The following is a 25,272-nucleotide window of genomic DNA, read 5'->3' on the forward strand; positions in this document are numbered from 1 at the left end:
ATGTTTGACATATTGATTGTAGTCATCACTCTTTTTTTTTTTTTCAAGATTAAAATAATCTTTAACAAGTCAACTGTTTTTTTTTGTTATTTTCATAGTCATTGTGAAGGTTTCACAGGCTGTAGTTTACCTCTGAAGTCTATTATTTATGCCTGCATGGCGTGATCCACAAAGCTATGATTTACAAATCCTAACAACACCTTTGTTATAGTGTAATTGTTGGGGGTATTACTCTTTCAGCCTGCCCGCTGCGGAGCAGGAGGATCACATGAGGCCTAAGGGGGATGGGCAGAGCGCTCCATCGGTGTGGCTTTAAGAGTTTACTACGATCCCTGAGCTCACTCACTCACTCACTAACTCACTAACTCACTCTACAAAGTTTGGAGGCCAGTCGAGCAGTGCGATACCGAAGGGTAGGAAGTGACGGGACAGCAGGAATCGCAGAGGAAACGGGGGGAAAAGAGGACAAGAATATCAACACAAAGCAGAGCGAGAAGCAGCGTGCGATCGCCGGACCAGTGCCCGCTGTGCGAGGGGTGTGAAGCGAATGCGCGTGATCTTATCCACGGCGCCGAAGCGATAAACTTTTCAATGGAGGTGATCTCGGGGTTCTAAAAGTGAAAACAACAGCATAAATTGTGCTTTAATTTCGGCTGCAAAGTTTTGGCACTCAGGGATCGATCGAGTCCGCTACATGTAAACTGTAACCCCGATCCGAACATGAATGACTCTCCGAAAAAATCTAAGAAAGTAGGCTAGTTCGGGGATATGAGCGCTGATCTTTGGATTTCGCCAAAGATTTTTCCTCTACCGGGTTCGGTTTTGAGTCTTCGGGGATGTTTGCAACTTGCATCTCCGCGACTTCGGTTGGCGTACTGACCCGTCTCTGCGCCTTGGTGCTGGTCGTCGCTGTGGGACTCGGTTCGGAGCTCCGTGTCCGGGTCCGGCTCTCCGATGGACTGGTGACCGATGAAGTGTTGGAGGCGGACAGCGAGAGGAACACGATATCGCTGGAATTCAAGCAGGGAGATGGGACGCTCATCACTTTTGTGGCAGACTTCAAACAGGTTAGAAGTGGTCTTGTTTACCACGTAAACACTGTCGAACTAACATACTGATAATAATATGCTGTTAGAAATTCTAATGTTTACTTTCAAACTGCAACTCAAACTTTAACCAAAAGTTGTAACAGCTGAGCCCACTTCTTGATCCCCTAAATGAAAGCTGAGACCCCCGGAGAGATCTCCAGTAGTCTAACAATAAATTTGGTTTCATGCTCATATGCAGTGCTAACATTATAGACTAAGATCATATACCAACATCATGTACTAACATTGTATATTGACATATCCTAAATAACAGATAAAGTGTTCTTGGTCACCCTTAAAATCCAAAGAATCAACATTTCCATGCTTTTTGTTGGCTCAGATCCCAGTGATTTCAGCTCCAAACGTCTTTCCAAAAAAAACCCAAACTTTGATCATCCAATCGTTTTTGTTAAAGTATTTCATAAAGGTATGAACAATGGTATACCTATTTCACAATCCCTGACAACTCCAAGTCATGTCCTGAAGGTAAAGGTTGATAGCTACAGTGAAGTTGTGATTGATGTGAGTAAATGTCTGCTCATTTACCTTTAACTTGATACTTCTTACATTTTTACCTCATTTTTTTCTTTTAAAGTTTTGACATTAGTCACATATCTGCATCCCAAAGATTGATCAAGTAGCCTTTGTTGGCCTCCTAGGCCAAGGTTAATGTCTGCACCTGTACAAACATGCAGGGCCAGAAGCTGAAGGAAAACATCTTAAGCTAAAAACCTTGTAGTAAACACTGTAACTACAGAAAGTCAAGTAGAAGTTCAGTCAAACCTGTCTAAGACCACTCAAAGTCCTGAAGAAAAGTGGTCTCTTTGGACAAATGGTGTTGTTACAAAGAAATACCAATTCACGACAAGTCAGAGAACAGATAGTTAAAAGAAGTGCACTTAAATGGTTATACTCTGTGCATATATGTATGTAACACAGGAGCAAGGAATGAACATGATTAAAGAAAATGTATTTGTTCAGAACATTACACCTCAAAACTGAACACAACTGTGTTTAACTAACTGAACCTAAGATAAGTTCTCAGTCTGCTTTGGGAATCATCAGCCAAGCCCACCAATAGAGTCTGGTGGGATGTTGTGTCATAGAAAAACTCCCAGCAGTCGGCTGAGTTCCTGGTTTCCTGTCAGTTCAGTGTTTCTCTTCCAACTGTTTGGAGCTTGTTATCATCCAAGTGTTCTCTCCTCTTCTTGAGACTCTAAATCACTGAACATCGTCCAACGTGATACATTTTGCTTCGCACTCTTTACTATTCAACACTGAGGCTGCCTGCTTGTGGTCATGATTGGCTTCCTGTGGTCTCCAACCATGTCAGTTGCAGTTGTGTTGGATGGATCATCTCACAATGGAAACCTTATGCACACTTAAATGGGAAATGAAACAGAATTTTGAAAAAAGTTGTCATTGTAAGTAGGGGGTGGGCTTATAGAGGTGTCTGGCAGATCAGGTCTGACTGTAGTTTCATTCTTTCCAGCTTCATTCAACTCAGTATGCGTTTCAGAGAGGTCATCTTTAGTGGATGACCTCCGACCCCTATAGCCCTCAAACCCCTGCTGCTCATCAGTTCACTGATCATGAACCACAATATTTAGCATTCTTCTAAAGGTGGACAAGTAGATCAAATGTCTTCTTCCATTCTGACCAGCGCTACAGCTGAAGTTTTCAGATAGACAATTGTGTTTGCAATTATGATGATAGAAACTTGCACACATAAATGTGTGTACTGGAATTAAAAACACAACCGTTCTGCATGTGTTTGTGTACTAGTTTGGGGGTGGGGGCGATACCTCATCAGACTCACAGAGGCGAACAGAGCAAAGGCATGCGTCTGTGATGGTAGCTGTCACACAGAAGCTGACAGGCTGGCGAGATGTGAAGGGAGAGATTTGCCAGGATTAAGTGGGCATGTCTGACCTTTTTGATCTGTACGTCTGGTTCAGTAACCAAAACAGCTAATTTAAAGTTGAAAGCCCGGGCCGTCACTCCCAATCATTGGTGACAAACCAATGTAAAGAGACACACTCATCTATTGGAGCAGGGCTTTTGTCTGGTTGTGCCTGTGCACCATGCTGCTGGGTCTCGGCCTGCATGCATACTCATATGTATACACGCGCACGCACACACACACACACACACACACACACACACACACACACACACACACACACACACACACACAAGCGCACACACACATACACACACACACACACACACACACACACACAAGCACATATGGTTTTGTTTATTTCAATAAAGCCAATAGAACCTCTCAGATCACTTAACTTTTCCGTTGCCTGATTTATCTGCTGCTGGTTTGTAGGTTGGCCTCCTTGCCTCCTCCCTCTGTGCCCCCTCTCTCTCTCTTGCTCACCTCTTTCGGTCTGGTTTTTTTTTTTTTTTTTTTTTTTCATCATTTCTCCTGCATATGTGGTTTTCAGACAGCCTTGTGCAGTATCTCGATGATTTGTGGAAAGTTGGAAGAGCTGTCACTTCAAGCTGCCATGAAATACAGTCCAGATGACTGCATGTGGGAAGAAGAGTGTTTTAACAGTGATGTTAGACTGGAGATTTCTAATGTTAGAATGAAACAGACAGCCAAAGGTGGGTGTGTACGGTGAGGGTTAAAATAGTCTTTGAAAGAATTTTATCCTGTTACTGCTTATTGTGGGAATGAAATTACTCAATCAAGCCTTTTTGTGTTTTGCCCAAATACATATTTGATTCATATTTGCTATAATTGATCATGGGTATTCACAATCGTAGCATAATCTACTAATTGTGATAATGTGATTACACCATAATTATTTTTCATGAGCTTAAGCATTATTCCATCTATCTTGTTTCTACCAGTATTTTCACATTTAAAGGGTTTGAATCCAGTCTGAATATCATCATCTGGTTGTGTTTATTCTGATATGAGTGAAAAGTTAAATGAGCCTTTTATGCAGATTGGTGCACTGCATACATGACAGATTTGGAAGAAGATGTGAGAAATTTCGACTGTCTTTTCATATACTGCATATTTTGTTACATTTTAGAGAGCTTAAGGGTATGAATGAGATGAGTGAAATGGACCAGTACCACATTAAGAGGTTGAAGGCAGTACAGCTGCAAATGTAAAGAATGAAAAAATGTACATAGACCTTATGAGAAAGAAAATATTGAAATGAAACAATAAAAATGATGTATGTAATGGCCTCACCAACAACCCCTGAGTGCATCATAGCATCTGCTTTTGCCTCTTTCTATTTGCTAGTAAATTATCACAACCTGTTCCGTCTATTAATTTGTTTTTGAAACTTTTGACGCTTCACTGGTTTTCTTGCTTAAAATGCTTCCCTTTTTTTAGCGTCTAATGGCGCGAACATTAATGATCATTTAGTGGCAAAGTCAAACACCACAACACCACTGGTCTCAAATGAAAAAAGTATAACCCAATAACTGGAGGGGGTGGTTTTGGAATTTTCCAACAAAATAGGATGCAGACGAAACCATTTATACCTCATATCAAAGAAATGTGTGAATGTATGACCACACCCGACTGAACTGGGGGCAGACAACCCCTGGCTCACATCCATCCAGGCCATTTGCTATTATAATTTGTTACTAGACTTGAGCTATAATAGTGCAATAAAAGAAAGGGGGGTATAAATCACATATTGTCAACTAAAGCTTCATATATGATAATGTCACACAGAAGAATATCTGAGTTTCTTTCAGAAAGCACTTTCCTGCTACATGAATAGTGTCAAAGGTGAGATGGTACATGTTGTTGCCAGAAGACACCAGCAGACTGGTCTGCTGAATGTCAGAGGGAAACATCAACATTTTCAGAGCACTGCATCACTGTGGGAATCAGCTGAAGGGTGATTTCAAGAGGGTTTGGGTTTACTCTGAAGCCATGTAGACACATGGAAATAATGATGTGTTTGAGCTTGTTTGTTAAACTTCTGTGTAATGTTGAGTAAATCTCAACATGTAGATAAGATTGTCTGAAGAGGTGTGATGTAATTTTCTGATGAACCACAGGTGAGGCAACTTTGTATGTATCATAGAATCAGATTTAAAAGTTCCTTAACATGTTCAAAACTTAACATGTTAAGTAGAGGGACTTTATATCAGTGATCTTGCTTTTCACTCCTATCTGGCACCACTGTGAAGTATTTACAGCTGAATCTGCTCCAGATGATGTGGAATTGGAGCCACCTTTCTGCTGGAATATTTCCATAGTATTCTAAATGTCCAGCTACAATTTTTCAACAAAAAACAGGTTTGATGGGCTGTTGGGACCTTGAAAGCACAATTGCTTTTTTAAGTTGCGCTAGAGGCAGATCCAGAACTGAGTACTTTTCTTTTTGCAACCATTGCACTAAGTTATGGTCCAAGTCCAAAACCTTCAGCTGAGCATAAACCCTGTCTTGGAAATTAATCCAAGGGCGATGTCTCACATATTTGAGAGGCAGTTTTGGGTCTTCCAGATGTGGAAATGCTGTCGGGGAAAGCTAATCAGTTTGTCTGTTTCCATGTCCAAATACTGGGATTGATCACTACATGAATGTGAGTGACTTCATAGGCCTTTCAGCTGAGTTTCATTTCTGTGATGAAGTGGCACACACACACTTCTACATCTGCAGTTCTCTTCAACATGACTTTCATGAAGCATGTCAGAGGACGTTTTTAAATCTGTTTTCATTTCTTGGAAGCAAACACTACGGCAACATTAATAAAAAATAATTCAAAGAGACTGTTGGGAAGCTTTCTTTTTGTGAAAGAAAATGTGATACATTTTTTGAAATTGTGGAAAAAAAATAGTGGAACATGTCAGCATTAAATAATTTGGCTTAATTTAAGATAAACTTACTTGATCCCTCAATGGCGAAAAACCAATCTTACAGCAGTTTAGGAGACAACACTCATCGATCAATAATATATCAAATGTTTTTATTTTCAGATCATTTTCAGATCATTTCCAGCTTTTAGTCATTAGGTGTGTGGTAGTTGGAGTAGCTGTATATGACTATAATTTTTTCTTTAGAAAATGTTTTTCCCTTGCTTTGAACTGCACCTGAGTAACAGAACAACCATTTCAAGGTGGCAGTGATACATTTATAGGCTGTTTACAACTGCTGATAACAACAGAAGAAGCACTTCTTTTTTTTTTTTTACCAGTAGGTGTGTATAAAACTGGCATGCTAAAATAGCCTACAGGTGTTAAAAAGTTTGGTGTGTAACTCCTTTTAAAAAATAGTTTTTCCAAAATGAAGAGTAGTGTCGCGTGAAGTAAGGTTTTCAGAAGTTATTTCATTTTTTTGCCGTGAAGAAAAGACTTAAAGTTCTTGACTCTGTGTCACCCCAGCTTTTTGTAGGCAATACCCATTTGTGGAGAAGTTCTTGCATCATTTTAAACTTGCTTAGAAACTGCTGGTTAGTGAATTTTCAAATGGATACACACTGATATTGTACTGGTTTTATATTGAGATGATGAAGCAGTGTTGGCATTGACCATTGTCCTTTATAATGGTGTAAGGTTCCCATGCTAGATAATGTTTTCCCAATGAGTTTTATTGCTGAACAAGCATTTTTTTCTGAAATGCAGAGCGTGTCCTCTTGTGCCCGGCCTCATACATGAATACATGCGGCTACACTGCCAGCTATAATAACAAATAAAGCTTCTTCTACTGCTCAGGCGCAGGCACACTGCAGTGTTTTCAGCTGATTGACTTAAAGTAGCAACAAATATTGTCCGACACTTGACACTCCCTGGCTCACACTGTCATGTTAGATGGGTCTGTGTTTTCTAGACAATGGCACCCTGGTGAGGAGGAGTTATGTCATTATTAGTGTGTTTAATCCTTGGGTCACCTTCTCTCTAGTGTATATTCTGATTGTCTTCAAAGCACGCAGCCTTTAATGGATACACCCAACGGAAAGCTTCAAGAATGAATGAGTATTCTTCACATTACCTCATGCACAATGAGGGCAATGTTTTGGGAAGCAGGTTCGTTGGCGTCCCCAATGTTTGATCCATTTTTGGCAGAAGCTACTTCCTAGTTACACCTCCATGTACTGTGTTTCCATTAACTTTCAGATGGATTTGACTAATTCTAATCAGGTATTAGACAAACTGTCTCCTGTAGTGGACTTTTTTGGCTGTGACTTGTTCTCCATTTGCCATTTATGGGAAAGGCCAGTGTTTGTCTAGTAACCGCTGCTTGTTTTGTCCTGTTTATCAGTTGTAACTCAGTGCAGAGCAACCCTCATATTTACACCATCCTTTTTATTTCTTTTGGCTGACACACCTGGCCTTTCACTCTGAAAGACCAACTCTCTGTGTCATTTGTACAAACTTGCGAAGGCTAGTTTACAGGTGAATGTCACCCATTCCAGGAAAAAATGCTGTTGTTTCAGACTTTGGTGAGGATACTTTATAGGGGCTGTGATCCCCCCCCCCCTCACCCCCCAAAGAGGTCACTGTGAGTCACCACTGACTCACTGCCAACAGTCTGTTAAATTAATGAATATGCTTTTCTTCTTAAAGTCCAAGACGTCCTTAGATAATCAAGCTTCTGTTGGAGTGGAACATTACCAGACGACCTGTACTCCTACTTGTTTCCGTTTTCGTGCTATGGCTCGTTTCTGTGTGGGAGAGAACTCACTGTGCAGTAAAACAAGATGAACAACTCAGACCTTGCCTCTCCAGAAAGTGATCTGTATCTGAAATTGCTTTCTCGTTATGGTTTTTCGTATTAGATCATATTAACGTCCTGTGAGTTTGAGCTCCCTGAATCTTTAATTTTAATGCATGCAGATCATGGTTCTTTATAAAGAGGAACCCATACATGCTTTTGAGACAGCTTTTGTTGCTTACTGACTTTTAATCCTCAGGGACAAAAAAACTTTCTGTGGCTTCCGTGGCCCTTTAAGGCCCCACATTGGCCTCTTTGGCCTCTTGTGGCCCCTCTTGATGTCTTTATCCTTTATCCTCCTCCCACCAACAGGCCAGATGTGTGTTTGTAATGGTGCTGATAAAAACGTTTGCTATTCTCGCAGTCATGCAAAACAGGGACCACTATCATTTGACCGTTGGAATTGGAAGATTGTAGCTTATAAATGTTTTTTTGTAACCAAAGTGCCTCCTCTCCTCAGTATCCTGAGGTATTGTTTGGCATCATGGCTGTATCCTTTTGGCTGGCTCATCTCTACAAATTCATTCTGTGTTTGACATACAACCGTTGTTCTAGTCCAACCATTGGTAGTGTTTGAGTCCTCAAGATTTCACTCAGGAAGGCATTATATCAGCCCTTCCTTTTCATATAAACTTCTCATTAAATACTGTTTGTTTATAAAAGTTAAATCCTAAAAAGAAAGGAATGAAAATGACATTTAAAGACTGTTTTACACACATCTGTTTGACTGTTTTTTTGTATAAGAAGAAACCATTTTTAAAAAAATTTACAAATTATTTATCTAACTAAATTTAAAACATGTCTCACATATTGATTCCTTATAAATAAAGATTCGTATGCTGGACTGCTGGTATTTTTAAAATTCAAGGTGGCTAGAGTATAATGTTCTACTATAAGCTTTGAAAAACAGTATTATTCAAATAGCCTTCTTAAACATACTAATCTTGATTATACTATTATTTTCAATTTTGGTTCCATTAAATATCTACTTGTGTGTCACAATCAAAGGTAATCTAAAGCTCCAAGACGCCGTGTAGAGACTAAATGGGCTGGTTGGCATATCTACTGTTTAGGTTTCGTCTATCTGTTGTGGTTCCTTCCCTGTTTGCCTTCTCCTCATTTCCTCAATGTAAAGTCTTAACAGTTTAGTGTGTAGATAATTGCATCCAGATTCTGTGTGACTGAGAAGGCTTGCACATATTTCTACAGGTTCTGAAAACTGTAAATATTACATTGGAGTCTGCTTTCTGGCAAATTCACGTCTAACACAACACTTAGAAGTGAGATACCTTCCACTGTCAAGTTAACAGCTATGGGTACCACCTTTCTTTCAATGTCCTCTAGTGTTTTTATTGTCCATTCACTGCCTCTGTTTGCTAATTGGTTCGCTCTTTGGACAGCCAGGTGTGACCAGCCCCAAATGTGACTCCACATTCCTGTCTTTGGAGCCCATGTAATTAGCTTCAACTCAAGCATTTCTTAGTGCAGCGGCTTTTCTCTCACTTCTTTTGTCTGTCTGAGTTTGTCTCACCCTATCTCCCTCTCTCTCCCGACATGAGCTTTAATCCCTGCCTACACCTGTGCCTTTTGACAGGGTTCCCCTCATGCACCAAGGCAAACATTCAAGCCGTTGCCAAACCTGGTAAATCCCTATGTTGTTTTAAAGGGGGTGTCAGAGCCATTTGGCTAAACTTGGGGAACCTCACAGTAAATACAATTTATGACTTGTGTTTCAATAAATAGAAGCCCAAGCTATTGAGTGTGAGTGATTTGATTGACTGTGTTATTATGCAAACTTGTCTGTAATTTTAGTTCAAAAAGGACATTAATAGAGTAACATTTCAAATGGTTTGATTGCTTTTCATATATCCACATAGATTTCTCGTTCCCATGCTAAAAGCTTGGTTGAAAAAACCAATTCATGACCTGCATAGACCCGCAGTAATCCCTAATGACTCATCAGATGGAGGACCAAATCATCCCCAGCCAGCCATCGACCTTATCAACAGATAGGGTCTTAGAGGGGATTGAAAAACAGAAACAAGCTCCAGCACAGGGAATGGCTCTTGGTACATTGTTTTTGTGTGGGTTTGTGTGCATGCATTTGTATGTGTTTGAATGGCCAACCGTGCATGAAAATGTGAACTGCTACAGGAAGTTGGGTACACAAAGTGAGATGTACGTATGTTGCAGTTGTCATTTCAGCACATTTAAACTGGGCTGAGAACATATTCAAGCAGCCAAGTTACAGCTACAGTGTCAGAGAATGTTCACTGTAAATGGTACCCTTTGACTGTTTGAAAGGACCCCTTTGTTGGCCTCTAAAATGACCTGGCCCATCAAAGGTAACCCAAAGTGAACCCCACCCCCAACCCCCATCCTGCTGCTGTTTAACAGGTTTTAGCATTGCCCACTAGTCATGTTTCATGAATACGGACTTGTGTTTGGCTGTTTGCCAATAGAAGTTTAACTGCAAATGCACCAAGTCCCAGTTGTAAGAAAGCAACGCTGAAGAATGTTCTCTTGTGTGGATTATTTATAGCCATGCTGACATTAACTCAGCTCTGGTGGGACAAAACTCAAGGCTGTACTATCCTTTTGATTATGGTATTACTCCTCTTTTTCAAGACTGGAAAATGTCACTGTTCTACATTTTAATGTTAGTACCTGACTATTTTCTCTAAATGCTGGTCTGCAAACCTTTAATTTTATGTCGTTTTGTGCAAATGCACATTTAGGGTTGACTCTTTTTCCTCATATATGCTTCACTTCTTTAAAGAGCAGTTGCAAATTCACGTGGCCTTATTTTTCGTTTTTAAACTCTGACAGGGCCACTTAACCATGATGTCCTAAATGTGATTCATATTTTCCTATTCAGATGAATCACCAGCAGTATCATTGTCTCCTGTTTGGTAATGCGGGAATTTCAGCTGCACAATAATCTACGTATATTACTATCAAAGGAAAAAAAAGCTGCTTCTGTAACATGATACTAGGAGCAGCATGTTAGCTACCTAATGCTATCTCAAAGGAGGTTCACACCTGCCTCTGTCATATGTGTCTAATCTTCTTTTATACTGCACTGCACCTCCCTCTATCAACAATTCACAATAGTGCTCTGACTTACAAAAGCACCACCACAAAGCTCCCTGGACTCATCGGATTCAGACAGAGGTAGCTTGCTTTAATCGCTAAGTTCAGTGCTCACTGTATTTAGGTAGTGGGGTTTTGCCTGTCGTAGAAACGGGTATAAATCTTCTTAAATTGACACACATTTAGCTCTTCTTCCATTTTCTTTAATCACATGTTTAGCGTTGACACAAACCAGCCTGTGCCTGTGCCGATTTCAGGCAGGCGGGCAGAAGTCAGTCTAGTCTTATCCAAACAAACAGTTGAGTCCAGCAGCTTCTGTCTGGGTAGAAATTTAGGGATGATGTCATTGTTATTTCTGTTTTTGCTTTTTGAAGCCACTCAACTCAACGGTTACCACTACAGCACCCAAACCCCTATAAGAGATCAAAAATGTTTCGTTATTGCCCGTAATTAGACTTAATTTCACTTAATAGTTGGCTAGACACATTTTTTTAAGTGTTAAATTTAAATACTTGGAGAGTCAAGCTAGATTAGAAGATCAACATCACTTTTATGTCAAATATGAAGCTCCTGCTGGCAGCTGTCATCTCAGTTTATCATACAAGCTGGAAACAGTAGAAATTGGTTTGCTCTCAAAAGTTAACAAAATTCGCATAACAGTACTTCTTAAGTTCAGAGAATCAGCGTGAGAGAAACTCCCAGAAATTACTGCACAGTCCACATACATCCTGTTAGTGTTGTATGAACTCCATCTTACTGATATTGGTAGCAGTTAACGTAGAGAGCACTCTTGTTTTTGACAACCTACTATAGATCTAGATAATACAGTAGCCGAGATATTCCACTGAATATTAATGCTGTTTTCAGCTACAGATGTTTTCCTAAAGGACTTTTAAATTTTTGTATCTCCCCATCTTCATATTTTGCGTATCCATGAGATTAGATTTTTTTTCTTTCATCAAAGGCTAAAACAAGTAAGGCCAATAAATACATAAATACAAAGATGTCAAACTGTTACATTGAGTCCTTTTTGGATACAGATGACACAATATTATCAAAGTGACATAATTCTCCATAATAAAAAGTTGTTGCCATGCTAAAGCCTGTGGCTCTTCCCTTGCTCATTTTCTACCTAAATCCAAATGCGGTGCAAATAGACAATCATTAATCTGACTTATAATGACATGATGGGAGGAGGAGAGCTCAGCGTCTACACTTAACCATTGAGTATGTTCCAAAAAAGTAGAGTTGGTACAGCTTCCCTGCTTCTCTGTAATTAACCATAGAGCCCTGGGGGAAATCTATGTGGCTGACAAGAATGCCTTCCCCCTTTTTTCTCCCTCCCTGCCTACACACACACACACACACACACACACACACACACACACACACACACACACACACACACACACACACACACACACACACACACACACACACACGTAAAAACACCATGTCCCAGCGTTGCGCTATGTGTCTGCTATATGGGAGGTCTTGAAGTCATGGCCTCTGCTTCTCCCTGCACTTGGGGGGAATCTAACTGTCTTTGCTTTACCGACATTGCATTGCCTCCTCTGTACGTCCCGGTGCGGGATATGTTTGCATCCCTCCTGTCTTGTTTTTGTCTGACTCTGAAGAGCTCACACAGACGTTTGAGGGACAAGCCTAAGCTTTGCAAAGGTCAAACAATCTCACATGATTATTTTGTGTAATGTCTCTATTTGTATGCCTGCAAGAGATCTTTCATTGTCAAGTAGTATGTAATTAAGACCGGGTGATTATTCATTATAGTCTAGAAAGAACTAGAGACAGTAAACTCTGAGGGTGGGTTGTATTGTTTTCATGCTAGAGTATACAGATAAGCACACAGATTGTGGGGGCAGACAGTTTAAGGATAACTGAAATTATCTCTTGGTTGTATCTGAGATTTTCCTGCTCAGGGATTGAATACCTTAACGCTGCTACTCCTCTACGGATTATTTGATTCAGAAGGGTATGTGAAAAGCAGAGGAGGGGTACTTGAGGCCGTCTTGAATCCAAGTGTTGAAGGATTGTCTGATGAATAGGAAGACATGTCTGCTGCTCTGCTCTTCCCTGTGCTGGGGCTTCCCATCATGCTTTGCACGCCGTCTCACAGATCTCTTTGTGGCCCAGGGTTTGGCACCAGATCTCTCACACACTTGCCAACAGCAACAAGTTTTCTCGAGAACCACTATCACTCCACTATCATCATCTTCCTGTTTCTACTGTTGCACATAAAACACCCTGGAAAAAAATGCTTCTGTTACAGCTTGTGAGAAACTCTGACAAGTCTATCATGAAACAGACCAAACATATCAAAATGCTTAATTTGGCACTACAAATAACCAGATTATGGATAAAGCATTACACAAGCTAACAGACAGTAAAATGTACCGACAAAGTGTCAGATGAGGAACTATGGGTGTAGTGAACAGAAACACCTCTGTATTTGTGGTTTGAACAACTTTGAGTTTCAGATATTGAATCACTTTGAGTGCCTGAAAGAGTGCTGTATTAAGGACTGCAACTGAAGGAATGTTTATTTTAGTCTTTATGAACCTACAAGTTTATTACAAGATCATCTCATATGCCAAATGTCCAACGTCTTCTGGGAATTTTCTGTTTATCTGTTCAGCAAGCTATCGCTCATCCATTATGTGTTGCAGGATGTGAAGATATTCCGAGCGCTGATCCTGGGTGAGCTAGAAAGAGGACAGAACCAGTACCAGGCCGTATGCTTTGTCTCTCGCCTCAGTCGCAATGAGATCATTCCTAGTGAATCGATGGCCCGTCTCAGACAGGTATGGCAAATGAAGATATCAGACACTATTTATGTGCTTTTTTTATGATGAATGTTATGTTTATAACACATGCATGTTGATCATGTGTGTTGTTTTCTCAGAAAAATCCTCAGGCCATTCGTTTGGCGGAGGAGCGAAAGGGCCTGGAGCAGCTAACGATGAGCGTGGCGGTCAATCTAAGTCAAGCCTCACAGCTCAGCTCCCACATCCACAACATGTGCAGTGAGGCTCGGGAGGCTATCTACACGAGGGAGGTCGATGTCAAACACTGGCTGGATAAAGGTCAGGGCAACCGTATCTTTATTTGTCATTGAAGGTACAACAAGTCCTCTCTGTGATTTCAGTAGAATGTCTGTGTTCACCTATCTTTCTCCTCTCCCCCATCCCTCTTCGGACTCTATCTCTATCTCTACACCACGCCATCTCCCTAACAGTGCCTTTTCCCTGGTTTTAATGCTTAATGACCTTTCTATTTTTTACCAATGTTGTTCCAAGTATTATCTCTGGCTTTTTGTTGGCTGTAACCTATCAGTAACCATGCTATCTGTCTTTTCCCTTGGCTGTGAGTCTTCAAATTCCTGATTATTGCATCAAACACAATTGATTCTGGGTGAAAGAACACGTAATAATGAAAGAAGAAAAAACATGTTTCCAACCATTCATATGCTGACAACACACTAAAATATATCTGTCTTTCCTCTGATTCCAGTGTTCTCAAGAGACTTGTTCATTGTATTCAAGATTTTACAAACCTGGCATCTGAAACATAGGGTCCATTTTGTTTCATGCTGTCGCACCTACTCTGGTCAAAGCAGAGAGCTGCCACATTTGGGCTTGGACCTGCTCAAGTTTTCTTCCTGTTAAAAAGCACAACTGCGTCCAAGTGCCTGCTCAAGGCAGTTAGTTTATTCTCTGTAAAATAGTCAGTTTAGATATCTATTACAGTAATTATGTAATTTGACAATATATAAAACTTACCTTGACTTAACCCTACAACAGTAAACACAATAATGGGGGCTTTTTGAAAATGGTAAATATTTGCAAAATAGCCAAAAACCCAATGAAGACACATTTTGTTGCAGACAAGTTTTGCTGATTTTGTGCTTCAGACACTTTTGACTTAATTAACAATCATAATATAGATTTGATGCATTGTCACTATAATTCTGTAATGTTAATTTTGAAAGGGTATGTCGCCATCTACTGCTGTGGCATGCTTGAAGCAGCCCTTTCAACTCGGCCGTATGAATTTAGTACTTCCTTTAAAATCAAAATAATTTTTTTCCAACCACAAACTGCTAGTGAAACAGGGCTAGATTTCAGACAACTTTTAATTATTTTGGATACAGATCTGCTTTGATAATTGCATTTTCATTGTCACCAGGATGACTTTTGTCACTTCAGAAAAAAAACCACACCCATAACTTCAGAAAAACTTTTATGGTTCATACATTCATCTTCTGCAGATTATGCTACTTTAACACTATATTTGTGTGATAACCCAAACAACCAATCGGACAGCTGCAGCTCTTGCAACATACTGCTCCAGCACTGGCTCCTGCTACAATACATAATGATCTTCAAACTTATCTTAGTGCTGTATAAAATAATGGTTGGGCTCCTCATTGTATCTCTGACCTGCTCACTGCTCACTTGGCTCCTCTGGTAATCAGGTGAGGATTTTCTGGCTGTTCCTAGGCTGGTGAGGATGAGTGATAATCCTTAGCATGGAGAAAACATTTTGATGATTTTGGGTCCATCACAACTATGTCAACCTTCCAAAACAAACTCAACAACAACAATACCTAGAGAATACCTCAGTGCCTCATTATCATCATTAAGAACCTAGTACTAAAGTGTTTTTTGGGGTGGGATCCAGAATCTTACCGTAAATTATCCAGTCTGAGGAGAATCAGTATGACAGCACTATTGTCTAGTGACAGCACTGTTAAAGAGGATACAATGTTGATGGTCATGGTTCATGGAGCACTCTCCATCATTAACAACACAGAGAATCACAGTAACATCTCTTTTGCATAACAAAGCAGCCATTTGATGGTACCATCTTGCCCCTCTGGGCCACTTTGTTCACAATCTCCAATTCAATAGAGCATTAAATTGAGTGAAATTACAAAGAGGATGATTCACACAGCTCTGTGATAGCTTGATCTGGTTTTTTATTGTCACAAACATTCACAGTAATCCCTCCCATCTTCTGTCTGTATTGTAGGAGTGGCTGGCTCTGTATTTGAGGTGCTGCCCCAAACATCGGAAGCTCCTAACTTTCAAGCCTGTCATTCGACTAGAGACATGTGGCAGCCGTGTCTTTGCACATACAGCCTACGCCTGGAGTGGTACCCATGTCTGCTGAAGTACTGCCGCAATCGGGACAGCACAGGCAAAACTTCCAGCTACAAGTGTGGAATAAAAAGCTGCAGCAAGGGTTACCATTTCACCTACTATGTCTCTCAAAAACAGCTATGTCTATGGGAGGAAGAGTCCTAGCGTTTACTTTTGGATGATTTTTAAATATCTAAACAAAAAACATTTTTTTCAAGCCAATTCTTCTCCACCCAACACAATTCAAACTTAACACAGTAACACTGGACCTCAGTTTATGTGATGCAAGTGAAGCTGTCTCAGGTAGGTTGTGGTGGGATCCAGACGTTAAAGCTGAAGCAGAAATGTACTGTACTCAGGTTTTAAAGGAAACCAAAACTTTTCAGGACAGACAGATGCAGCACATCATTTCAAAAAGGACCCACTAAACTTCAAGACATTTCTGTGAAAATGAAATTATTGTCAGATGTTATGTGACTTTGCCAAGAAGCTGTCCCATTTGTGCCTTCTTTGTTTTTGTTTTTTTGGAGAAACTAATGGATGCCAACAACAATAACCTCTCAAACAAGCTACACAATGCACAAAACTTGGACGGTGCATTTCTGGTTAATAAAACACTAGCAGAGGAACAGCGGAGTCAAAGTCTGAGCACAGGAGTCTTACGAATAACTTGTTATATTCTGGGTTATAACCATTCCTGGATCCATCTTTTTTAAGCTCTGTGAAATATGTAGCTCAACTGTTTAGAACAAAATAAGTTGGCTGTCAAAAAACCCCACTCACATACTGGCTTTATTTATTTGATTGCAAAGTGACATTTTTGTATCTTTTTATTAAAAAAAAAGTATTTTTCTTTCTGAATCAAACTATTGAAGCCACAATACCAGAGCACAGGTCACATTGGAATCTATTTTAAATTCTTTCATTTTCGACCTTATTCTTCGGTTCATCCACTACTTTGTCATAATTACACAGTGTTGTTTCACAACATATCCACCAGCAATATTCACATTACAGTATTCGGTTTAAATGTGTCAAATCAACCAAAGTTAGCGATTTCTCAGGTTGTCTATACTGCCCCCTCGTGGTTAAACATTACTTTGGTATGCTTCCATTTCCATCCCCAATAGCAGAAATCTGTATTTGGTTTATGGTTGTATGTATCCTTGTCAGCAATTCAATGATGATAATTAATACATTTTTTATCCCTATCCAATAATTTGTGAATTGTTCAAGATGTGCCTCTTGAATTTTTGGGACCAAATTCCACTTTTTTTACAGGAGCAGATCAGAGTATAATTGTGGCTTGTCTTACCTCCATCTCTATGTCAGTCTATGTTGTCATATCAGACTTTTATTTTATGTGTTAGTATGTCCAGCTAACTACAGAACCAAATTATTGAAACGTTTCTATTTCATAGCCTTTTCTGGCGATTAAGTGCCTTAACATTTCCACTGATCCTAGTTGTGTAATTGTAGATTCAAGCTGATAAGCATTGTTTTTCTATGAAAGACTTCTGAATATATAAAGATGTTGCCATAAGAACAAAAAAACAAAAATGAAGCAATTAAGTAATGTACAATTTACGAGTTGTACTTTACATACATTGTTGAAATAAAGTCTTTCTTTGCACTGTATGTATGAGTGTGTTATTGTTTGTTTGTTTGTTTTACCTTGGGAACATTTTTGTATGCATGACCTGTAAGTGCCACAAAGACCTCAACAATTGGAAAAATAGATTTCTTTAACAGTGGCTCTGCTGACACTCTATTATCGTAAGGAGACTCAATACATTTTGCACTTTTGAAAATTGACACTATTTTAAAGGTATCTTGTGAACAGATTAAGAAACACAAACATTATGCATCTCTTGATGGTTGAGTAAAGAGCCTAAGTCTGATAATGATGATGGTCAGCGTCTTGGTGACCAAGATAGACCATAATATACGGCTGTCAGGTAATAACTATACTTTCTTGTGCTGACAGTAAGACTTCAGCAGTATCCTATATTCATGTAGTTCCTCCATTTTGTTGGAGATTTTTTGTAATTCCCACTATTGACCACAGGATGTCGCTGTTGCCACAAGTTACTTTTAGAAACGCCTCCAGAACGGAAACGTTTCTGAGAAATATTCCCTAGCGTAAGAACTAATAATTCAGATCGTCCCGTACTCTCTAAATTATAGCTACATTATAATAACTAAATTATAATGCGGTTTTAACAGACCTATTAGACAAATTTGCGCGTTGCTATTTCGACATGCAAACGACGACTGATAAAAGGGGCAGGATGCTGATAAGGGCTGTATCAGTCAATGTTCCTGGGAGCCCACGAACACCACTGTTAGCTGCTGTCTGAGAACAAACTAAACATCTCGTCCGGACTCACAGCACTCAGCATGTGAAAACGAAGACACCTCTGCGTGTGCGACATCAAGGTACTGATGTTTCACGGCATCTGTGGAAGAAGGTACAACCGGAGATGAACGCTTTGTTAGCCATTTACAGCCAGGTCGCTCCCGGTTCGCTAAGCTATTAGCTGTAGCATTTAGCCGACGTCAGAGCAGCTGGTAGAAGGAAAGGCGCCGCTGCGCTGCTTCCATTCATCACAGGAACAAAACTATTCTCACACTAATCCAGCGGAGGTTGTAGCTCGTTGTGCGTTTATTATGTCCTCACAAGTGTCATTGTGAGATGTGGGAAATGTACAACTTTTGTTTGGTTTGTTAAGACTCATTAAAACCAAAATGCATCAAACTGCATTAGCCTTCCACCTGTCTGTGGAAAGTGAACATGTCTTGAGGTGGAACGTCTAAATTATTATTATTAATAATAATAATAATAATGATGTTGACGGTGATGGTAATAAACGACCCTGCATCCGTTTTAATGTTCGTTTGGCATGATTACAATAGAACTACCCGACTGGAAATACGGAACAGATCTTGATGGGATATAAGGACTGAACTAATAACATTAAAAAAAAAAAAAGTTTTTTTTTTTTTAACATTGCAAAGTTTTGTCAGCTTTTGTAACCGTCGGACTGGGAAAATATTTTTTTTTCCTCTCCTATAATGAAGGAGTGAATGTAGGAATTGGTATCTTTTTTATAGTTAGTGTTGCCAGAAGCCTGAGGGCAGCCTTTGCATGATTTGTCTGAAACTCTGCAAATACACATATCCGGGATAGAAACAGGTGATTAAACAGGAAATGCCGACTCTTGTGGAGCAGCTGTTTTCCCTAGGATAAAAGTTACGGATGGGTCCAAGTTGTTGGTTAGTATTTTCATACAAATAAGAACGTAAACTTGTCAAGAGGTTTCTGGTGTCATTCTAATGAATCAATGATTTTAGACAAGGAAGATTCTGCATATTCATCTTTGGATTTTAGATTGGTGGTTTTGCAAAACAACCAATGTGGATATATGGCATTGTGTTATGCTGGGATTTAGTCATTTTTTTCCTAATATTTATTGAATAGTAAATGATAATTATAATTGCTGTTGGCCCCCTTGCCTTGCATGTTGTTGTAGAAAGAAAGAAGTTTTATAAAAGGTGCCCAAATAAGACCTTCATATTCCCATGTCACCATGTCATCTATAAACATAGTTTGTAGCTGCACAAGTTCACACTGACAACATTACACTTTAAATGCAATTGTTGTGTTTCTAAAGATAATCATTTAATAACCACTGATAAATTTCATGCCCAACCCTAAGTAACCTTTGATCTTGTTCTGAGACTTCCTTCAAGTCTTTGAGAGAACAACTTGTTCCAGTCTTGTGTCTGCATGGTCTCACCTCCATGTGCAAACGTCATAGAAGAACTAGAGACATCCCTCTCACCCCACCAGACCCTCGCTCTGACAACTGTAGTGCTATTATAGCTCAAGCAAAGGCTAATTGTTGGTCTCGTACAAAGGATTACACAGTCTTAAGTCTTTGGAGGGTAATGCTGTCTCTTTCTACTGTAAGCGATACAACAGACCGAAATGCACTGGAAGTTTGCTCGATGAGTGCAAACAGGGGAGGTTTTGCGGTAGGCTGTTGGTTTTAGCAGCTTGTTTCTATCGTTTTCTTCGTAGAAGAGAAGATGACTGTGTTTGTGGTCGGTTCGCTCCTGTGCCTGTCCTTTTGGGTGTCTCTCTACTTTTTCTTCTGTAACGTTAATGGATCCAGGAGCTCTGAGTGGAACTGTCGCCTCGTCACCCTGGTGCACGGTATCCTGGCTGTTTGCGTCACAGCATACATAGGATATGTGGATGGGCCGTGGCCGTTTGCTTACCCAGGTAAGGCTGCTTACCTGCTGAGTCACCATGAGTACGGTGGTGACCAGACAGGAAGTAGAACTTTATGAAAATGAAGCTATAGTCTTTTTTATTATGTGGAAATGCTTTTTGCATAACTGTCAGGTTATGTAAATCTGTAAAAACTGATGCTGCAACAACACTCTAATTCATATATAAAGTAAAAACATTGGTGGTGGCTCAAATTATTGATCTTCCTGGGTTTAAATTGCTGAACTTGTTTTAAATTATGTCATTTAAAACTCCTTTAATTAAGAGAGTTAGAATTGTTCACTTTTTTTTACAAACTGCAAAAGTTAAGCGAGAAGAAACCCTTGAAATTTTTTACATTATTTACAGCCCATTGTTCTCACTTTTATATTGTTGTAACAGTTCTATGCCCCCTCCACATTGAGATGTTATTTTATTGCCATTAATTGTCTTTGATTGGATTTCAAATATGTTTTAAGAACTCTCATCTGTTTCTTTATGCCAGGTACTAAGAACACATCTCTGCAGATAAGTGCCCTGGTCCTGAGCCTGTGCTACTTTATTTTTGATATGGCCTGGTGTGTGTACTTCCGCACTGAGGGGCCTGTCATGTTGGCCCATCACACCATGAGCATCTTGGGAATCCTGTCAACGCTGTGGTTGGGGGAGTCTGGCATTGAAGGCTGTGCGGTCCTCTTTGGCAGTGAAATCACCAACCCCCTCTTGCAGGCACGCTGGTTCCTCAAACAGACGGGAAATTATGGGACGTGGCTGGGGACCATTGTGGACGTCCTGTTTGTGCTGCTGTTTGTGCTGATGCGAATCTTTGTGGGAGGTACAATGCTGTACTGTGAGCTGAGCTCCCCAAGACCCAGATTCTTTATCAAATGTGGAGGAGTGGCCATGTACATTTTATCCTGGGTGTTCATGATAGACATTGTTCGATTTACCATTCGTAAGAGCAAGAAGTGGCAGGAGCAGCAGAAAGACCTTCATGAAACCGTGTCGGCTAATGGTCATGGAACCAAAAGGGAATGATTGTGTTTCACTGAAGGAAATAGATTTACATTATACTCGTTTTTTTCCACTTTGTGCATGTAAATGGCAAAAAAATCAACTTTTATATCTTAAACTGGTATTTTAAAAGGTATATTTTAAGACCATAGTTGGTTGCATTTGGAGGACTATAGGCAACACAAATGACCCCATTTTAGATTAAAGGCAAGGCAAGTTTATTTATATAGCACAATTCACACTTTATACTTTACAAAAGCAAAGAATTACAAGAACATTTAAAAGACAAAAAGGGATTAAAACAAGACAATAAAATATCAATAGAGCATTTGAAAGGAAAAAGGCAGAATGAAATATTTAAACTGAAGCTAATGATTAAAATAATCCAGATAATTAAACACAAAAGTAGTTTGTCTGGCTGGAAACCAAAGCACACTTGAATAGATGTCCCTTGCAATTGCAGTGGACTGTGGCCTAGTCGTGTGGTAGTGGTGTCGCTCCGACGGACAGCTCGGTGTTCGGAAAGCAACTTTTTACATAAAGTACCCAATTTCTTTTATTGTTGAAACCATATGAAGTTTGGATTGTTTTCCTTAAATCTTGTTTTTTTTCCTGTTTGCGCTTTTGGTGCTTTAGAGGTAAACTCAGGGAAATGAGTCGTGTGTGTGTGTTTGATCATGTTTAATGTAGTGCAGGTTATAACTACTAAACCTTGCCTGCTGTCTGACATCTCATTTATTTAACTTGGAAAGGTGGAAATAGACCTCAGTTATGTAGTTTTGCACTGGTACTGTAGTTTTGATATTTAAATAAATGATGATTATCTTCAAATATTTTGTGAAATGCTAATTAATAGTTAAGTTTATTTGAAGGATCTGATTTGACCGTAAACATGAACCAGAATGGCTGACCCTTGTTTTTTAGAAAAAAGTTGAACAAACTAATTCATTTTAGTTACTGAAGAAAAATAATTATTCACCAATAACTCGTCAGTGCTTGTTTTTTTCAGCATGTAGTTCAGTAACTTTTGACTCCTGATGGAATCAGCACATTTTCAGCTATAGTTTGAACTTTGCTAGAAGTCTGTGCCATAGTTTTTTTTTTTTTTGTTTTTTATCTCAGAGCAGCAAATTTTCTAATTGACCTATAAATTTAAATACCCCACATTTTTGGGGGGATTAATTTAGTTCTTGTACAGTAATTGCCCCTGCAGCACATTAGAAGAGTCATCTAACTGAATCCAGATTATGATCATGATCAATGTCTGATATTCTTTAGATATTCTTTGGGCCATACCCGACCTCTCCGGTCACTTTAATCAAAATCAATGTTTAAGCTTGTGACAGATGCTGCTAACAGACAGATGGACAAACAAAGCAACACTTGTAAAAATACTACTTAATTTTCTGAATTTTGCTGTTTTGTTTTATCCTGATTTTTTTAAGCACTTTGAGATGCACATATTCATACTCGGTATAACGGTATGTCAGGACCATCCAGGTAGCCTCTGGCTTGTGACCGGCTGAATGCCATATGCAAACTTGTACGTAGGATTTTTTTGATTTTTTTTTTTGATATAAGAAGTGTTTATGTTTCGTTTTAACTCCATTCACTGATACAGAGCCAGAGTTGAATGTCACTGATCTTCACTCAGCAAAATTGACAAAATATCAGAATATTTAACTTTATCTTGTACAACATTGGAAACACAATCTTATTTGTGTGTTCAGAAATCTCAGGCTGAGATTTAAAATTTATGGTTCCTTTTTTTTTTGCCTCAAACTAGTTGTTCATTGTTGTGATCAGAATTTCTTCTTGTGTTTCTTCTAAATGTGTCTGTCTTGATTTTTATTTTTGTGAACGTTATTTTTCCACATTAATGTTATGAAACAATTGGTTTTGTCATCCCTTTGTTTTTAAATGTTTTTTAATATTCAGTTTAGCATTTTCATTGCTGTTGTTACCTGGATGTCACTGTTAAGAATCACAGGAATATCATCTTTATGTCTTAGACAGTAAAAGTATAACTTCTGTGTGCCTTAGTTATTCAAATGCACTGCTCTAGTTTCTTGCTTGTGTAAAATGTTTAGATTAATAAAAAGTCACTTTCAGTTTGGGTGGTTGTAATTTGCCAAAGTGGAGTTCAATAAAGATGTGATGTACTGTACTTGCATGATGACTGAATTTAACATGTGTTAGATTGTTAAAGTGGCTCTCAATTGATTACTGTGTTGTATTTGGGGTGAAAAAAAGTCAACTATGCTAGGATGTTTCGGCTTTGATCCAAGTAGCTTTATCAGTTCTGGACTGAAGAAGCTTCTTTGGATAAAGTCAAGTTGACTGTTAACTTTAGATCTACATTGACCTGGATGATGAAAAATTTCTGCTTCTTAATGGATATTAAACAGAAATATATTTTAAATTAAGAGTTAAGTTGCATACATGTGGGTGGCACGTTAGCGCTGTTGCCGCACAGCAAGGCGGTTACGGATTCGAGTCCTGCTCTGTGCGGAGTTCGCATGTTCTCCCTGTGTCTGCGTGGGTTCTCTCCGGGTTCTCCGGCTTCCTCCCACCTCCAAAAACCTGCACTTCAGGTTAATTGGCTGTTCCAAATTGCCAGTAGTGTGTGACCGTGTGTGTGCATGGTTGTCTGTCTTTGTGTGTAGCTCCGCAGTGCACTGGTGTCGTGCCTGGAGTGTCCCCGGCCTCATGCCCTATGCCAGCTGGGATAGGCTCCAGCTCCCTGTGACCCACTACGACGGATACAGCGGCAGAAAATGGATGGATGGATGTGTGAGTGAGCGTGCATGGTTGTCTTGTCTTCGTGTGTGGCTCCGCGGTGCACTGGCGTCTCGTCCGGAGTTTCCCCCGCCTCACGCCCTAAGACGGCTGGGATAGGCTCCAGCTCCCCGTGACCCTTTACAGTGGATAAAGCTAGTCGGAACATGCATGCATGCATGCATGTCAGGGAACATCACAGATGTATAATTTGAATTTGGCTGAAGTTACCGGGGCTGTCCACAGGATGGTGTCAGATCAGTGAAATACTGATGATGAAATAAAACTTCAAGAAACGCTCAAATAAAGACTGTTAAAAAAACACACACACACAAGTTATAATACTGGCAAGTGAGACTGTCGCATTCATTTATTGAAGAAATGTACTGTATTTTCAAATTTTTTGTGATTGAAAACGTTTAATATAGTGCATGTGACTACGTATATAATACAAGTTTATATGATAAATTTGCAATAATGACGAATGGCAGCAGAAAGAATACATGAAATAGAACTGCAATGTAAACTATTGTCACTCTGGTAAATGTGATAAAAACAATGTATGTCCATACAATGTTTTTAGAATACATAGTGTGATTTATAACAACATACTTAATGGAACAGTAATGGTAAAGCTTAACATCGACTGGATACAGAAAACCATGTTCTCACTGTCTGCAGTTTTTTCCGATTCATTTTTAAACAAATCAAACACATTGATGAACGCCTACAGATCGATCAAGTTTCAGTTGAAGTTACTGCAAAATTTTCATTTGAATAAGAGTGTGTGTTTGTGGATTCTAAACAAAATACTGTACTGGACTATAAATAACAAATGACTGTTTTTCCATCCACTGACGGGCTTTGAGCCTTTCAGACGATGAATTAATCGATCACCGAACTAATCAACCACCTCAAGAAAAAGGCGTCCATACTAAAAGAAAAATGCTGGTTTCCCTAGTATGGAAACAAAACAGTGCAAATAATTGTTTTAGTATCAATGAATCTATTGATTATAAAATCAGTACAATTGCTGAGTGTAGTCAGCACAAAACATCTCTTTTCATCATCGTTTGACTGTCAAATAATTAATTTATCGAGAAATGCGCTAATTACTTTATTAACGTTGATAGTTTTTCACAATAAAAGTATATAAT

At 39.4% G+C, this 25,272-nt stretch overlaps 2 protein-coding genes across 4 annotated transcripts; both read left to right on the top strand.

The window, feature by feature from the left end:
* Nucleotides 1-362: 362 nt before the first annotated feature.
* On the top strand, nt 363-17,685 carry oafa (OAF homolog a (Drosophila)). Its single transcript, XM_068317812.1, has 4 exons — nt 363-1,067; nt 13,573-13,707; nt 13,809-13,989; nt 15,938-17,685. Exons 1-4 carry the CDS (start codon nt 837-839, stop codon nt 16,210-16,212), a joined length of 822 nt encoding a protein of 273 aa, XP_068173913.1. The 5' UTR covers nt 363-836; the 3' UTR covers nt 16,213-17,685.
* A 498-nt stretch (nt 17,686-18,183) lies between these two features.
* On the top strand, nt 18,184-23,504 carry tlcd5a (TLC domain containing 5a). 3 transcript variants are annotated; one of them, XM_068317170.1, is made up of 3 exons: nt 18,184-18,518; nt 20,132-20,335; nt 20,829-23,504. In XM_068317170.1, exons 2-3 carry the CDS (start codon nt 20,140-20,142, stop codon nt 21,359-21,361), a joined length of 729 nt encoding a protein of 242 aa, XP_068173271.1. In that variant the 5' UTR covers nt 18,184-18,518; nt 20,132-20,139; the 3' UTR covers nt 21,362-23,504. The 3 variants fall into 3 exon arrangements, with proteins under 3 accessions (XP_068173271.1, XP_068173272.1, XP_068173273.1); XM_068317171.1 differs by having other exon boundaries at nt 18,184-18,486; XM_068317172.1 differs by lacking the exon at nt 18,184-18,518 and adding an exon at nt 19,131-19,323.
* Nucleotides 23,505-25,272: the final 1,768 nt, after the last annotated feature.

Source organism: Antennarius striatus, chromosome 6 (assembly GCF_040054535.1).
Source record: "Antennarius striatus isolate MH-2024 chromosome 6, ASM4005453v1, whole genome shotgun sequence".
NCBI lineage: Eukaryota > Metazoa > Chordata > Actinopteri > Lophiiformes > Antennariidae > Antennarius > Antennarius striatus.

Bases quoted from the DNA above. Each gene is read 5' to 3' on its own strand.
- tlcd5a (XM_068317170.1), top strand. From the start codon at position 20,140: ATGACTGTGTTTGTGGTCGGTTCGCTCCTGTGCCTGTCCTTTTGGGTG. The intron at 20,336-20,828 runs GTAAGGCTGCTT...TCTTTATGCCAG, and splicing joins GTGGCCGTTTGCTTACCCAG to GTACTAAGAACACATCTCTG.
- oafa (XM_068317812.1), top strand. From the start codon at position 837: ATGTTTGCAACTTGCATCTCCGCGACTTCGGTTGGCGTACTGACCCGT. The intron at 1,068-13,572 runs GTTAGAAGTGGT...TATGTGTTGCAG, and splicing joins TTGTGGCAGACTTCAAACAG to GATGTGAAGATATTCCGAGC. The intron at 13,990-15,937 runs GTCAGGGCAACC...TCTGTATTGTAG, and splicing joins CAAACACTGGCTGGATAAAG to GAGTGGCTGGCTCTGTATTT.